Source organism: Stenella coeruleoalba, assembly GCF_951394435.1.
Source record: "Stenella coeruleoalba genome assembly, chromosome: 10".
NCBI classification, from domain to species: domain Eukaryota; kingdom Metazoa; phylum Chordata; class Mammalia; order Artiodactyla; family Delphinidae; genus Stenella; species Stenella coeruleoalba.
The window spans coordinates 59,136,663-59,153,237 of NC_137156.1; the positions used below are offsets into that span (position 1 = coordinate 59,136,663).

At 50.1% G+C, this 16,575-nt stretch overlaps 1 protein-coding gene across 6 annotated transcripts in view; it reads right to left on the reverse strand.

Moving 5' to 3' along the window:
- The window catches only part of GASK1A (golgi associated kinase 1A), a gene marked incomplete at its 5' end in the record, with an annotated part of 71,632 nt that overhangs the window by 9,781 nt on the left and 45,276 nt on the right, over positions 1-16,575 (reverse strand). For 5 of the 6 annotated variants that reach the window (XM_079932797.1, XM_079932796.1, XM_079932799.1 and 2 more), the window contains 3 exons: positions 255-2,262; positions 2,881-2,984; positions 5,029-5,151. In XM_079932797.1, coding sequence (XP_079788923.1) covers positions 2,052-2,262; positions 2,881-2,984; positions 5,029-5,151 — 438 coding nt within the window. In that variant the 3' untranslated portion in view covers positions 255-2,051. Of the gene's footprint in view, positions 1-254; positions 2,263-2,880; positions 2,985-5,028; positions 5,152-16,575 lie in introns of those variants that run through there. The other variant, XR_013829990.1, reaches the window with a different exon arrangement.

Sequence of the window (16,575 nt, forward strand, 5' to 3'; positions counted from 1 at the left end):
TGCAGGGGACGCGGGTTTGTGCCCCGGTCCGGGAAGATCCCACATGCCGCGGAGTAGCTAGGCCCGTGAGCCATGGCCGCTGAGCCTGCGCGTCCGGAGCCTGTGCTCCGCAAGGGGAGAGGCCACAACAGTGAGAGGTCCGCGTACCGTAAAAAAAAAAAAAAAAAAAAAGAAGAAGATGTGGTATACATGTGCAATGGAATATTACTCAGCCATAAAAAAGAATGAAATATTGGGACTTCCCTGGTGGTCCAGTGGGTAAGACTCCATGCTCCCAATGCAGGGGGCCTGGGTTCAATCCCTGGTTGAGGAACTAGATCCCACATTCATGCCACAGCTAAGAGTTTGCATGCTGCAACTAAGAAGTCCACATGCCATAACTAAGACCTGGTGCAGCCTAAATAAATATTTTTTTAAAAGAATGAAATATTGCCATTTGCAGCAACATGGATGGACTTAGAGAATATTATACTTAGTGAAGTAAGCCAGAGAAAGAAAGACAAATATTATATATCACTTATATGTGGGATCTAAGAAATAATACAAATGAATCTATATACAAAACAGAAACAGACTTGCAGACATAGTAAACAAACTTACGGTTACCAAAGAGGAACAGGGATGGGGAGGGATAAATTAGGAGTTTGGGATTAACAGATACAAACTATTATACATAAAACTCATAAGCAACAAGGATTTACTGTATAACAAAGGGAACAATATTCAATATCCTGTATAACTTATAATGGAAAATAATTTGAAATTACAGATATATAACCGAATCACTTTGCTGTAGTCCTGAAATTAACATGATATTGTAAATCAACTATACTTCAATAAAAAATGAAAATTAGAAATAGGTTTCCCTATCAGATGAATTAAAAACAAAAAGTTTGAGAATAGCAAGTGTTGACGAGGTGTAGGGAAAATAGTAAGTCCCCTACCCTCTGTGTATGAGGGCAAATTGACACCACCATTTTGGAGGGGATTCGGCAGTCTCTGAACATAAAGAATGCCCATATACTTTGATGCAGAAACCCACCCATAGAAACCTAGCTAGCAGAAATACTTGCACACCATGCAAAGATGTTCACGGCAGCACTGTCCAGAATTGGTGAAAAGTCTGAACCATCTAAATGTTCATCATAATGAGAACAGCTAAATGAAATGTGACACGTCCCTGCCTGGGAGTTCCATGCAGTCATGAATAAGAATTGGGTCAACCCAGTTGGCGGATAAAGAACATAGTAAACATAGTAAAGTACAAATAGTGAGTTGACAAACAAAGATATCCTACTTTATTATATTTTCATTTGCATGCAGTGTGAGTGTGACTAAAATACGTATCACATCTCTAGGGGGTTTCTGGAACTCTCACTTTTTATCTTACATGCTTCTGTTATTTATGAATCTGTTTTTAGTGAGCATGTATTACTTTCATAATTCTTAAACCAAAAACATAAGTGAATAAGGATTGAACATCTAAAGCCTATAAAGACAAAATGCTTAGTGTTTCATTTCTTGGAGCTGAGTTCACTTTCAGCCAGAGCAGTTCTGGGCCACAAGTACAACTCTGTGAAGATCCTTAATCAGGCTCATCTCATGTATGCATGTGGGCATACACACATACCACACGTGCACAACTACCTGCACACCTCTACACATGCACACACACACACACAGAGTTGTCCAGCTCCGCATGTGCATGTGGAACGCACGACTTTACAGTACCTGGGGCAGTTCATAGAACATTCTTGTGTATTTATTGGTGCAAGGGAGTAAATAGCCAGGGCTGAGCAGGCAGAAAAGAACGTGATGAGACTGAAAACCCAACACTCACCACCTCCTCCACCATCCCAAGCAGATGACACGTCCTGTGGAATCCATGGTGCCCTCCTGATTTCTGGCCTTTCCCTTTTGTCTTCAAGGCGGGTAAACCCAAGAAAATGTGGCCGTGAGGATGGGCACTTATCCACTCAGGTCATGTCGTGAGATGCCCCCGCTTCTTCCCCCTGCAGTGAGGTGAGAGTCCCGCCCAGACCATGGGGGGCTTACGGGCCCTCGTCCCTGAAGAGTGTCAGGTTGTGCGTCTGGATGTGGCTCAGCAGGACCTGTCCTCGCCGCTCCAGGGTCTGCAGGACCCGCCGTAGGCCCTGCTGCCCGCCTTGGCTTTCCCAGAACACCGGGTCTGTCTGCAGTGACTTCAGCAGCATATTCTGTAGGCACCCTGATGCGAGAACCTTCACGACAGACTCAGGAAACCTGGAGGAAGGTCCCCCAGTCCCATAACAGAAAGGAAGAGCAAAAGCCATCTCAGAGAGTTTCCGTGAAAGGCCAGGCCAGTCGGCCAGAACCTGCACAGCTGGGGGCCCGCAAAGCCAGCCCGCAAAGTCTCCGGGGCCACCTGCTGACTAGTTATCCAGGAACCCTTCCACCCGCTCTGCTGTGACAGCAGGCAGGGGATAGAGCTTTCGATGGGTCCCACCTCCCTGGGTGGGTGAATCCACTCTGCTGGCCCGGGTGAAGTGAGGAGGAGCCCTAGGAAGGCCCAGCCGCTGCAGGTGTGAGCAGGGAAGGTGTCTCCCAGGCTAGCTCCCTGCCAGGGAAGGGCCAGCCTGCCCACTCCCCAGCAGGGCAGCCCATGTTGTGCAGGGCCAGGAGGCCCTCTGGATACTGGGGAGGGGGCAGCCCATCATGGACTTGAAGGGCCTGCTGGCTGTATCCCCTCAGCTTTCCCAGGACTCCTCACCCCCTTCTGAGGCTCATCCAGCAGCTTTTGTCTGAGGGACTGTGGGCTTCTCTGGAGCCACAGTTCAAGGTCTACAGCAGGGCCATCAAGCCTCAGCCCCTGAACCTCCACCCAACCGCTCTGACCCTCACCCGTCGATGCCCTCCAGCAGCCGGAAATTCAGCTTGTGCTCCGGGTGCTGAAGGTTGCCGGCGTTATCGATGTAGACCAGATGAGAGAGATCACTGCTCCGGACCTCAGGCAAGAAATGGACAGAGACAGAGGAGAGTCAGGGAGCAGCCTAGCCGGTGCCCCTGGACTCTGTCGGGGCTCAGCAGCTTGGGGAGCCCTGAGCTGTCAGTCCCAACACCCAGCCTGCTACTCGCCCAGATGCTCCCCTCGCACTGAGCAGTGAGCTCACTCCATGCCACTGCCGTGCTTAGGACATCCAGGCACCCTCTCAGTGAACCCTCCCAGCAACCTTGGGAGGTGGCCACTGATATTAGCCTCATTTTACAGAAACAGAGGCACAAAGAAGTAATTTGCATAAGGTCACACAGCTAATCAGTAGCTGGCTGGTTCAAACCTGGACCCGTAGCCAAAAGCCACAGCACCTTCTGCAAAATTGCAAGGCAGAGGGACTGATTCCTGTTCTGGTGGCCGAAGGGCTGAGGAGCACGGGTGGAAATGGGAAGGGGCAGAGGTAGCCCACCCAGGGGCTGAGGCTGCGGGATGTATCGTACATGTACACCCTCATACACGTATGCCCGCCCACGTGCGCCCTGTGCCCCTGTCCCAGGCGTTCCCCTGAGCATCACCGAGGACACAAGACACCCTCCATCCTCAGATAGCACTGCCCATCCTCTGTCCCCACAGTTTTAGGGCCTCTGAAAACTCTTCAAAACTGAAATCAGGGCTTCCCTAGTGGCGCAGTGGTTGGGAGTCCGCCTGCCGATGCAGGGGACATGGGTTCGGTCCGGGAAGATCCCACATGCCATGGAGCGGCTGGGCCCGTGAGCCATGGCCACTGAGCCTGCGCGTCCGGAGCCTGTGCTCCGCAATGGGAGAGCCCACAGCAGTGACAGGCCTGCATACCGCAAAAAACAAAACAAAACAAAACAAAAAACCAACAAAAAAAAACCCACTGAAATCAGCAGCAGGGAATTCTTTAGCACCTTAAAACTCTGGTATGGTGGGAACAGGAGGCCATCTCTTCCGGCTCCCACCTCCATGCACACACTCCGTTCTTACACATTTGCCATGATTCCCTGGTAGTTTCCCATAATTCTCTTCAGCAACCTGGGCTTAAATTATGAACCTTTGTCTTCAGGACCTCAGCTTCCCCTCTCTCTGCTTCTTCTACCTCTCACCCCCCTGCACATACCAGGGATCATCTATTTCTCGAAACCCAATGACTCCTCCCTCCAAAAACTGATATCGGGAAGGATGTGTGAGACAGCTGCCCACCAGGGGTAAAGGATGGATATAAAAGCCCTCCCTCTCCCAGGAATATGTGCCTTTTACTGGGGAAGGAGAGAGGTGGCTCTGGGGCAGGGGAGGGAGAGTTCCCACCACCCAGCAGCACCATGAGGCAGCCCTGGCCTGCAGGCTGGTGGGGCTGCCTGACGCTCGGCCCAGGGCAGCATCTGATGGCTACCGTCCAGAGCAGCTGGCCAAGGTGAGGCGGTGAGGACACCAGCCTCACTGGGGGAAGACAGAGCAGCCCCTCCCTAGGGTGGCACTTTGCTCCTCATGCAGGAGAAGCGGCTGTTCTGCCCCACCAGCCTCTCACCGATGGCCACGGCACACGGCTTCCCACCCTGGGCTGTAGTTTTCACAGGAGGCAGCACAGTGTTCCTCCAACAGCCCCAGCCTGTGAGCCATCAGGGGCCAGGAGAGCGCCCTGTCACTGCCACCAACCAGACATGCAGCTTGGGAAACCCCCTTCCCCGCTCCAGGCCCCAATTTCCATATTTACTGGCACATTGAGGGCATCCTACTAGACACACGGTTATTACACTCTGCTTCCTGGAGCCTTAGGGCGTCCCCGGAGTCTTCAGGGCTCAGAGGAGTTAGTGACAACAGCTCCAGCCCACACCCCATACCTACCTAAACCACATCCTCAAAGTTCCACCTGTGTCAGTTCTATATATTAAGGCTTCCTGAAAACATTTAAAGGGTTCTGCTGCTGAAAAGAACAGGATTGGGACACCCCAAGGTCACGTGATCTCTGACACTTGCCAACAGCATCTGCTGATGGAGACAGGAAGACCTGAGTCTGGGGCGACCCGGGGACATACCAAGATGTGGACCAGCCGCAGCTCCCCCGGGTTCCGGCATTTCTCTCGGAGCCTCTCTTCCACACAGGGGTCCGAGGGCTCGGGCTCGAAGCCGCAGCAATAGCGATCCAGGCGGTCATGGACCTGCGGGGACACCGTCCTCTGAGGGCCCAGCACTCGGGCCGCCGGAGCCCTGGGGCCACACGCTGGGGGCCATCCTCAGGGATCTTGGCACTGGTCAGCTCTGCTGCTGGCCTCCGGCTGTGACAGGGCTTCTGCTTGCTCCTCAGCCAGCCTGCCCTGCACCAGGACTGCTTGCTCACACTGCGTGGATTTCCACCCAACATTCACTGCTTAATCTCTGCCACTGGCCCTGAGCTCCAGCCTGGGGCTGACTGTCTCGTCTGCCTGGGGAGACCCACACATGACCACTTTCTCTTTAATCAGCAAATGCTACATCAGGGGTTCCTCCCTTTACAGAGATAAAAATCTTTTAATGACCATCCAGGCAGCTCCTGCCTTAGGACAGTGCTTTCACCCTGCAGGAGGCCTGAATCAAAGTCAGGAAGGAGAGCATTCCTGTTCCTGGCTCCTCTTACACTGGATGCCTAAAATGGGAGCAATGACGCTCCCTCAGGGATGATCACGATGTGCTTTAATAAGAAATATGGTCTCTTCCCTGGTTCCTGGCACAGCGCTCCTAAAACCCCTGCAATTTGCTCAGTGATATGAGTGTCTTTTGTTATTCATAATAAACCCTCTGACCATATCAGAGTTTAATAAGGTGACTCAGCGGGGCCCTTAGATCACTTCAGGCTGATTGCCAGATAGACAAGGAGAGAGCAGAACTTTCAACCCTACCCTCCAACTTCTGGGAAGAGTAGGAGAGCTGGAAACTGGGTTATAAAAAGTCTTCAACAGTGAGATTTGGGGAGCTTCCAGGTTGGAGAACACACCCACATGCCAGGAGGGTGATGCACTCCGACTCCATGAGGACATACAGGCTTGTATACTTGGGACCCTTCCAGACCTCTCACCCCATGTACCTCTTCAACTGACTGCTCACTTACATCCTTTGTAATAAACCAGTACACAAAAGTAAAGCGTTTTCCTGAGTTCTATGAGCCACTCTAGCAAATTATTAAACATGAGGAGGGGGTCACGAGAACCCCCAACTTATAGCCAGTTGGTCAGAAGTCCGGGTGGCCCAGGATTTGCGACTGGTATCTGAATCAGCAGTCTTGTGGGAATGAGCCCTTCACTTGTGGGATCCGACATTGAGTCCAGGTGGATAGTGTCAGAATCAAATTGTACACCCAGCTGGAGTTGGAGAATTGGTGGGCTCAGAAGACATCACTCAGATGACCGGCATCACTGCTGCATCTCTATCTCACCCGCTCCTCACTGCAGCCTTGCAATAGAAATATTATTGTCCCCATTTACACAGGGGGACACTGACCCCAGACTTGCCCAAGGTCCTACATGTGAAAGCAGTACAGCTGGGATTTGAACCGAGGTCTGCCTGGCTTGAGCCCAGTGCTCTCTGTTATCCTGCCCTGCTTCCCTGAAGGTCGGGAAGGGTGAGCCAGTTAGAGGTCAAGTGAGGTCCCCATCATTACACTAGTTAAGGCTGGAGAAGAGCTTTCAAAACTGTGAAGGAGGCTGTTCTGCCAACCCAAGCCGCAGATCTGATCCAGCTTTAGCCAGCACCACCATCGTGCCTCCCTCTGCCACATGCAGCCAACCCCCTCCACAAATGGCAGAGGGGACGGGGGCGGGGTTGGGGGGACGACACAACCTATAAGCCCCAGGATGCGGCGCTCATCAAAGCCGGGCCAGCCCCCTCGCAGTCCACTCGGGCCCAGCTCAGCGCTGGCCGGAAAAGGTCTCCCTCCATTTCCATCTCCCTTTGTAGGAAACTCTCACATATTCTGAAGAAATACAAAATTGATTTCCTTCTACACAAGCCAGAAAATAACTATAGTTCTATTCACCAATCAACCTCACAAAACCGGAGTCCAGAAACGAGACAGTGTTAAACAGTCCCAGCTACTGTCCCAAACCTGGAGGACAGGCCCAGCTTGGCCGGGGGCAAACGGCCAGAGCCCTGTCCAGGCAGCGAGCCCACGAATGAGCCCCCGGCGCAGACAGTCACTGCTTTGGTCTCCCAGACTTTGGAGAACAACAATTACCAGTAAGAGAAAAGCCTGGCTCAAAATGGCTTTAACTGTAGGGGAAATTAAGATCATCTACCGCAGGAAGTCTCGTGGTGGGGCAGCGGGGGGATTTAGCAGTTCCTACTGTCACGGTAAGGACTCGGGTTTCTTTCTGCTTCTCACTGTACCCGCACAATGTTAAGGACATCCCTTTGTTGTCTCAGGAAGCCTGCAGGTGGCTGTTGTGGGTATGTTTTTCCTTGTTATGTCTAGAGAGAAGGAGATAGAGACACAGGAAGGGAGGGAGGGAGGGGCGGGGAGGCGAGGAGAGAAAAGGAAGCTATCCCCCAACAGTCACGGAATAGAAGTCCTTCCTTTCAGCCTGACTGGACCATATTTGGACACAGGATCATCCCTGGTCCAGTGGCAGTCAGGGATGCACAGACCTCTGCGCCCAGGCATGGGGGGAAGGTGAATCACACCAGGGTTCTGTGCAGAAGGAACGAGAGCAATCAGCTGGGAGCCCCAGTATCCTCGCTCAGGCTCGTAACACAAGTGTTGACCGGGACAGGGCTGAGGACGGAGCCCTGCGGCATATGCCCCAGAGACCTCTATTTGCCCTAACAATTTTTGAATCCACCTGAGGCTAGTATCACGCCCCCATATTTCTCCATATGGTCCTAGAACTTAGCGGGTGAGGGTGGTCCTCCTCCATGCATTCACACACATGCCTTCCTCAGCAGGAGCCTTTGAGGCTGCCCACACAGAGGTTTAGAACAGAGGTCGGCAAGCTTTCTCTATAAAGGGCCAGACAGTAAATACTCTAGGCTTTGGAGGCCATATGGTCTCTGTCACGACTACCCACCTCTGCCTCTGTAGTGCATATTGTACGTATTCTACCTAATATGCAAACAAATGGTCATAGCTATGTTCCAAAAAACCTTTATTTACATACACTGACATTTTAATTTCATATAATTTTTATATGTCACAAAATATTCTTCTTTTGAGCTTTTCAACCACTTAAAAATGCTAAAACCATTCTTAGCTCATGGGCCATACAGAAACACAGAGAGGGGAATTTGGCCTACAATCTGGGCCATGCCTGTGACCCTGGTTTGGAGCCCAGGTGATCTGGGGGTGAATCGTGGCTCCACTGTGTCCTAACTCCACGACCTAAGGAAGTTAGTTAACCCCACTACGCCTCAGTTTTCTCATCCACAAAGTGGAGCAGTGATGCTCCCTCAGGACCTCACTGAGGACCACACAAGGTGATGATGTAAACAAAGCAAGGGTGGTTGTCCTGGAGGGCCCTGGAAGGGACAGGCCCGAAGGCCTGGAGGAAGCTCAGGGTTCCTCCCTCCAGAAGCCCCGGCCCCACCCCACCTATAGGCCTGAGAACCAGAGTCTGAAATAAAGCAACGCCATGACAATCTAGCCACTCTCTTCTACGTGCAGGCCTGGTTTCTGGAGTGCAGACACATCTGTGAGATGGACACCACCTACCAAGTCCTCTTTGGCTGGGAGAATAAATGCCAGGACAGTTCTAGCAAGACTGAAATACAGTAACTGCTCTGGATTTCACGTGATGCCTGATGCACAGCCAGCCAAACCCCCTTTCTCCTGCCAAACGCTCCCTGACCCTGTGCAGATTTCAACTCGCTGCAGCGTTGCAAGCTGAAATGCTGGAAGCTACGAGGAATAACAGCCCACGTGATACAGGCGGCACTGGCGTCCCCAAATCTACACCCATTTGAATGCTGAACAGGAAGGGGCTGGCCAGGTGCAGTTGCCAGTGTGATTAATCTGCCACGCTGTCTGGGAACTTTTTTCCACTGAAGAGAAATTCCGTTTAAACTGCAGTAGTCAAGCAGGACCAAGCTTAAGCTTCATTCCCAAATCGCTTCAGGATTTGATTTTTTTCCCCCTTTTTGAAAAAATGAGGAGTTACCAAGAAAAAATGATACTCCTTTGCAGTTTTGGTTTTCTGATGAACCTAGCAGAGTTGGATGATCGTGAAGTTTTTGTTTAATTCTAGTTAAACAGTTGTGAAGCCCTTACTCTGTGCTGGGTACCGCTCTGAGTGCTTTACCCATCACCACTCATTTAACCCCTCCCAGCAGCCAGGAGCCAGATACAGTTATTATCCCCATTTCAAAGATGAGGGAACTGAGTCACAGAGGCTAGTAACGTGCCTAGGGTCCCACAGAGCGAAAGTGGTGGCACCTAGGGACTTCCCTGGCAGTCCAGTGGTTAAGACTCCACGCTTCCAACGCAGAGGGCGCGGGATTGATCCCTGGTCAGGCAACTAAGATCCCACACGCCACGCTAAGACCCCACATGCCTGCGTGGACAAAAAAAAGAAAGAAAGCGGTGGCGCCTAGACTCAGACCCAGGCAAGTCTGGCTCTGACCACTGAGTCAGACTGGGTGGCAGGTACACGTTTTTTGGCACCAGAGAGTACAAGCTCCCCAATGCAAAAGAGAAGATATGGTTCAGCCTGATCCCCAGCACTTGTTCTGCACAACGAGACTCAGCTGAGGTTTTCTGAGTGAAAGGCTGAATGAATGAAGTGCATAGCTGGCTGACAGCAGGAAGGATCGGGGGGTGCTTCACGTGAGGACTATCACTGAAAGCCTGCCTGTCAGGTGAGCCCCACATCCCTGCCCAGGATACCAACACCAGAAGGCTTCGGGGGGAGGCCTGGCTCTGGGGTCCCCAAACAGGACATCTGGTGGGACAAGACACTGCAGTCTGCCAAGAGGGACACCAGGCCCAGCTGTGGGGAGGGGAGGTCTGGGAGGAGCCCAGCACAGGGCACGAGGGGTGGCCCGAGTCCTCTAACCCGTCCGCCAGGCTCCTGGGCCAAGACGCGTTCCTCAGCCAGTGCCTGATCTGAGTCTGGTGGATTCCAGAAGAACTGCCTGCTGTCCCTGGTGGCCCTGCCCCCTATGCAGGACCTTCCCCTCACCTGGGGACAGTCACAGGCCCAGGTTCTTCTGGATGGGAAGGGTGGCTCTTGGCCGGGCCAGCTCACTGCCAGATTGCCCCAGAGTGGCAGCATCTCTGTCCAAGGAGGGCAGCAGGCTGGTCTGTTAAAGAATTCGTGAGGCTTTGGGGAGGTCGGGGTGGGGGAGGTGTGGGTTACTCTGTACTGACTCTTACTCTCCTCTGATGACTCCCTCTGCAGTTCTCCCCTGGTGTCCTGACAGAGGGCAACCTTCCCGGAGGCCCAGGGGAGGAACATCTGGATGCCTCATCTGCCCCAAGCCTGAGGCCAGAGGTCTCAGCACCGGCTCTGGATGTGGGTGAATAGACTGGCTGGTGGGCTTTGAGGAGATGGTCTGAGAAGAACTAGACCTTAGCTAAAAAGACATCTGTAGATCACCCTACATTTTAAACATCAACACAAAACCCAGCAGCCGTGAAAAGATGAATCCACCACAGCAAAATAGGTTCCAATCAAGAAGACTGGGATGAGTCACCATGGGAACACCTTTCACAAAACGTCCCCACATCAATGCACTAGAGGGGGGAGTATTGTGAGCGCCTCCCTGGATACTCAAAAGGCATTCGATATAATTTTTACATCCATTCCTGACAAGAAAAACTCTAATAAAGCAAGAATAGCGAATAGTTCTTCAGTCAAAAGCCAGCATGATGTTTAATGGCAAAACACTAGAAATTGTCCCAAAAAGAAACCAGTCAAGTCCATCATCCCATTACTATTTACCATTAATCTAGAGGCACCACAACTGTAGTGAGGTAAGAAGAAAGAAAGAAGAGGCAATGAGGAGACAAAGTGCATTCATTACAGAAGAAATGATCGTATACTTGGCATAAACCAAGCAACTGTTAGAAGCAGTACGAAGTAAGCAAGAGGCCAGTAACCAAACTATGACACAAAAATAATATCCTTCACACAGACCAAGAGCTACGGGCCAGAACATATTGAGATAGGCTGGGACCTGGGACCCTTCACCAGAGTGCTTGCAATACAAAGAAACTATAAGGGACTAAAAATAACTGCACACAGGCTCAGTGGGGCAAATTATGAACAATAAGATACAAAAAGGTCACAAACCAACTGTCACTTCTGAGGTGCCGGGAGCAAAAGGAGGGCCCCGCAAAAGCAGGGCCCCGCGCACATGACCCCTGCACACAGCACCACCAAGGGGGTGTGCAGACCACCTAAGCTACGCCTCCTGTCCAACCCACCCATCCGCCCCCAGCCTCACCCCATTTAAGGGACCAGCTCGCCCTCGCCTTGGGAAGTGAGCAAGGGCACCTGTTTCTTGTTTTCGCTCCCGTGTGCTGCAGCACGAGCTCCAATAAAGCCTTGCCTGAATTTCTCATCTGACTTCTTATCAATTTCTATTAATTTAGGTCTCCTGCCGATTTTTGGATTGGGTTGTTTGTTTTTTTGATATTGAGCTGCATGAGCTGCTTGTATATTTTGGAGATTAATCCTTTGTCAGTTGTTTCGTTTGCAAATATTTTCTCCCATTCTGAAGGTTGTCTTTTCGTTGTATATGTATAGCTGGTTCACTTTATTATAAAGCAGAAACTAACACACCATTGTAAAGCAATTATACTCCAATAAAGATGTTATAAAAAACTTCTATTGATTAAAGAGTCCAAGAACCCAGGTCAGTAACAATATAATGGAAGGAAAGAGGCCATTTTCAGTGGTCACAAGAAGATGAAATAACAGTATCATCCCAACATGGAAGTGAAGATCTAGCTCAAGAAAACATCAAGATGCTTCTGAGGAACAGGAATAAATGGAAAGACATAGCCTGTCCTTGGCTAGAATGACCCTGTATTTTAGGATGTAAACGCTCTCTCTGTTAGTCCATGCAAATTTAATTTGATTCCAGTAAAGTCCCAAAAGGACTTGGGAAGGCAAAGGAAGTAACAAGCTGACTCTAAATTTCACAGAAGAATAGTATGCAAGAATATCAGAAAAACCTTAAAAAAGAGCAATGAGAAAGACTGAGCACTCCCAGTTATTAACTTAAAATATAAAGCATGATAATTAAAACAGTGTGATTCTGACACATAAATAGACCCTTTACTGGAACAGAAGAGTCCAGAAATAGACTTTTTAGTACATATGGAAATTGGCTATATGATAAAGACAGCATTTCAAACTGGGGGAAAGAACGATTTTTCAACAAATGGTGCTGGGACATTTGGGCTGCCATCTGAAAAAAAAATCATTGTTTTGCACCTGATCTCTTATTCCAAAATAACTTCCAGATGGATCAAAAATATATGTAAACACATGGGAGAATTTTTTAAATAACCCTGAAATGAGGATGGCCCTTTAAAACATAGTACACTAACCTAGAAATCATAAAAGAAAAACCTGATAATGTTAACAACATTAAAAAATTTTTTGAATTTCTGCACAGCAGAAAGACTAGAAACAAAGTTTAATTGACAATGGAACCTGAGAGAAATATTACAATGCAATGAAAACAAAAGCCTAATTTCCTTAATCTATATAAAGCTCTAAAGTCATTAAGAAAAAGATCAACAATCCAACAGAAAATGGGGCAAAGGATATGAACGATTAAAAAAAAATCTAAAAAGAGGCAGGATGAGGGTGAGGCAGAAGAAAGTGCTTCTCGCTGCCAGGGACACGCACAGCAGACAGGCACTCCTAAAATGTTTGCACCTGGGGCCCCTCCCTTGCCTCACGAACTCACTTTCTATTGCTGCATAACAAATGACCATGAGCTTAGTCACTTAAAAATGACTCATTAACTCGGTTTCCGTGGGTCGGAATTCTGTCCCGTTTCTGCCGGTTTCTCTGCCCAGGGTCTCAGGCTGAACTCAAGGCGGGGCTGCATCTCTTTTGTAACTCAGGCTCCTCTCCTGGGCTCAGTCAGGTTGTTGGCAGAAACCATTCCTCGTGGTTTTAAGACTATGTTCCCTGAGATCTCAGGGTCCTTCCAGAGGCCGCCCCTCCCCATAGGCAGTTCATAGCGTGGCTGTTTACCTTCTTCCTCGAGGCCCTCAGGAAAATCTCTCTGATGCTTCATCTTTGAAAGACTCTCCTGATTGGCTCAGGCCCACCCAGGAGAATCTCCCTTTTGATTAACTGAAAGTTAACTGATTAGTAACCTCAACAATATCGCAATAACTTTGTATGGTGACAGATGGAAACTAGACTTATCGTGGTGATCATTTTGTAATGTACAGAAATATGAAATCACTATGTTGTACACCTGGAACTAACATAGTGTTGTAGGTCAATTATACTTCAATTAAAAAAGAAACACCCAGAGTTAACTGATTGATAACCTAATCACTGAAATGATATTCCATCTATTCGCAGGTCTCATTCCTACTCAAGGACAGGAGTTAACGCTAAGGGGGGTGGTTATCTTGGAGACCATCTTAGAATTCTGCCCATCACACCTCAGCCTAATCGAGGTCCTGCTTTTAAATATATGTAAAGATGCTTGATGTCACCCTTTAAACACCCTTGTCCGGGCGGGCTGTTTCACCCCTCCACCGTTGGCTGTACCACCTGTGCAGGAGGGAGGAGTGCAGCACCCATCTCTTGGGTCTGTTGTAGGACTTGAAGGAGCTCATGTGTGGGCACTCCATAAACGGTAGCTACTATTATATTTCATGTCACCGGCTGGAAGCCTGAGAGGTCGGCAGTGGTCACGGATCTGGGCTCCTCTCTAACTGCCACAACACCTGATGTTCCAGGGAGCCCAAGCCAGAGGAGATGCCATGAACCATAGACTTGAACTCAAAATAAGGAACACACACAGGATCACAAATGACTGAACCCGGCTCCCCGGGAAGGAAATGGGCCAACCTTAACCCAAAGAGACCTAGAAGAAATGACTTTTCCAGAGTCAGTTAAGTCAGCAAAGAGGGCAAGGGTATGCCCTCTACGACCAAGCCGCACTAGATTCGATCCCAGCTCCAACACTTAAGGCCTCGTGACTGTGGGCAAGTTCCTTAGCCCTTCTAAGCCTGTTTCCTCACCTGTGGAAAGGAGCTAAAAATACTGTGCCCCCCTAGGGCTGTTATGCATCAACACATGCTAAGTGCTGGCACGGGACCTGATGTGGAGGACGTCAGGCAGCATTTTATGCTGTCATCTGTTCTGGATGCATAAGTTAATTACGTGCCAGAGGCAAGGGCTGGACAAATGACTGTCACATTGTTTTCTGCCTCTAAGATTCTCCACCAGACCCGAAAAGAAATGGAGAAGGCCTTGGGATTCTTCTCAGTCTAGAGGAAGGAGTGACATTTGAGGAAACAGAACACAGCAGCACCTAGATAGGAAGTCGTACAGAGACCCTGGATTCATTCATTGATTTGTTCATCCATTCATCCACTCGTTCACTCATTCAACAAGTGCTTATCTAGGACCAAACCAAGAGCTTGGCCCTGTGCTAGGTGCTGGGGATGTGGTAGTAAACAAAACACAGCGACAGAAATGAACAAATAAATAAAATAAAATTTACATACTGTGCTGGGAGTCAGAAAGGAAATAGATAGGATAGCACAAAGGAGAAAGAGGATAACAATGGGGAAGTAGAGTCAGGAGAGCTGAGGCCCCAGGGAGGAGGAGTCGGAGGCATGTCAGGCTCTTGCACCTGAAGAAACTGACCGAGGCCACGTGCCAAGAGGCGGGGCTAGAGACAGCAGACAGGGATGGATCACGTGGGTCCTTGCAGAACCTGATACCGAGGGCATCGAGATGCTTTGCCTTATGGTAACGAGGAAGTAACACAATCTGATTTACAATCCTAAAAGAGGTATGTTCTCTACCTGACCAGTTGTCTGCGAACTTCAGAGGTCTCCCTCCAACTTCCAGCTGCTGTAAGCTTTGCCCAGGGGCTTTCTCCAAATGCCAGGGAATTAACACCTCCAGGAACAGCCCTCAACCAAAGACCAAGGGGAGATTTCGCTATAAATACCTCACATCCCTCACCTCTTCGTGGGCTAACTCTGAACGTGTATTTTATACCATTTCTCAGAATTTTCCTGTGGAACTAAGCCCCAGTCGCCCACAGTGGTGACCTGCTTGTTGACACCCTTTGTTGGCTGCCTTCCCTCCATCTCACTTTCCTCTTCACTACAGGTGTTTCCTGGGGTCCCCTTGCAGATGAACCACCACAGTGGAATCCTGGTCTCGGGGTCTGCCTGGGGGAAACGAAACCAAGACATCACTCCGGCTTCTGTAAGGAGACTGGATTGGAGGGGGACGTAAGCGGAGGTGGGGAGACAAGTCCAGGTAAGAAAAGATGGCGGCCTGGACCAGGTTGGTGGGAGCCGAGGCTTTCTGGGGTCTGGACTTTCCAGAACATGAAGGCCCTTCATAAGCAGAAGCTGCAGAATGACTTCCGTGAGCGAACATTGCTCTCTCACAGGCTGTCCGAGTTCTCCATAGCTTCTCACCCAGCCGAGCCAAGCACATGCCCCCTAAGAGGAAGCAGGGCGTGAGAAAAGAAGCCTGTCTAAAAGGGGAAAATGCAAACGTGCCCAAGCCCCCAGCACTTCCTTCTCTCCCTCTGGCCTCTGGGTAGAAGGCCCTCTTGGGTCCAGGCACAACAGCCCTTGGGCTGGATTTGGCTTACGGCGGATGTGATGGTCATAGCTCCTCCCAAACACGGTTGGCTGTGCCACCTTCACTGTGCCAAGAGGAGGAGGACTTTGTGTCTCTCACCAGAGTGAATGCAACTCTGGCAGCAAGTAGCCCTGGCAGGAAGGCGAGTAGAGCTCTTTGAGCCCCTTCCCCCCAGCAACACACATACACACTCTCCCACCCACTGTGTCCAGCGAGTACAACCAGCTTCTCACTGACTTTCTCTCTTGGTCTTACTTCTCCTGATGACACAGCCCAGGGTGGGGTGGGAGGGCACCCACTCGCTATCAGTCCTTTATCTTTCTTAGAGAAACCAGTTTATTAATCAAGAACACCATCCTGGTCACGCCAGCCTGCTGAAACTTGGTTTTGACTGATCATTCACTGGGAGCAGCAGATGCTATTGGGACCCACCTCCGCTCTTTGGCACTCACTACTCCTGTGCATACTGATGGCTTTCTACCCCAAGTGCCTGCAGCTCTCTGCCTTTGCCCCTTTCTGGCTGCAGGAGCATGGACCAGTCTAGAGGTTCCCGGAAGTCAATGCCCTCAGGAGCAGTCTCAACCAGCGATGGCTGGGAGTTAGTGGCCCAGCTTCTTTGGCCCTTGGGCGGGACGACTTGAGGCGTTTTCTACATATTCCCCCAAAGGTCTCCGGGATTGAGCCCCAGTTGCCCACAGCAGTGTACAGACACCACATGGAGAGTATGTGGGTTGATGTGAATGGTGTGCACATATGTGGCTATAGCATGTATGTGGCTATGTTCATGTGTGAGTTTATGTACAGTGT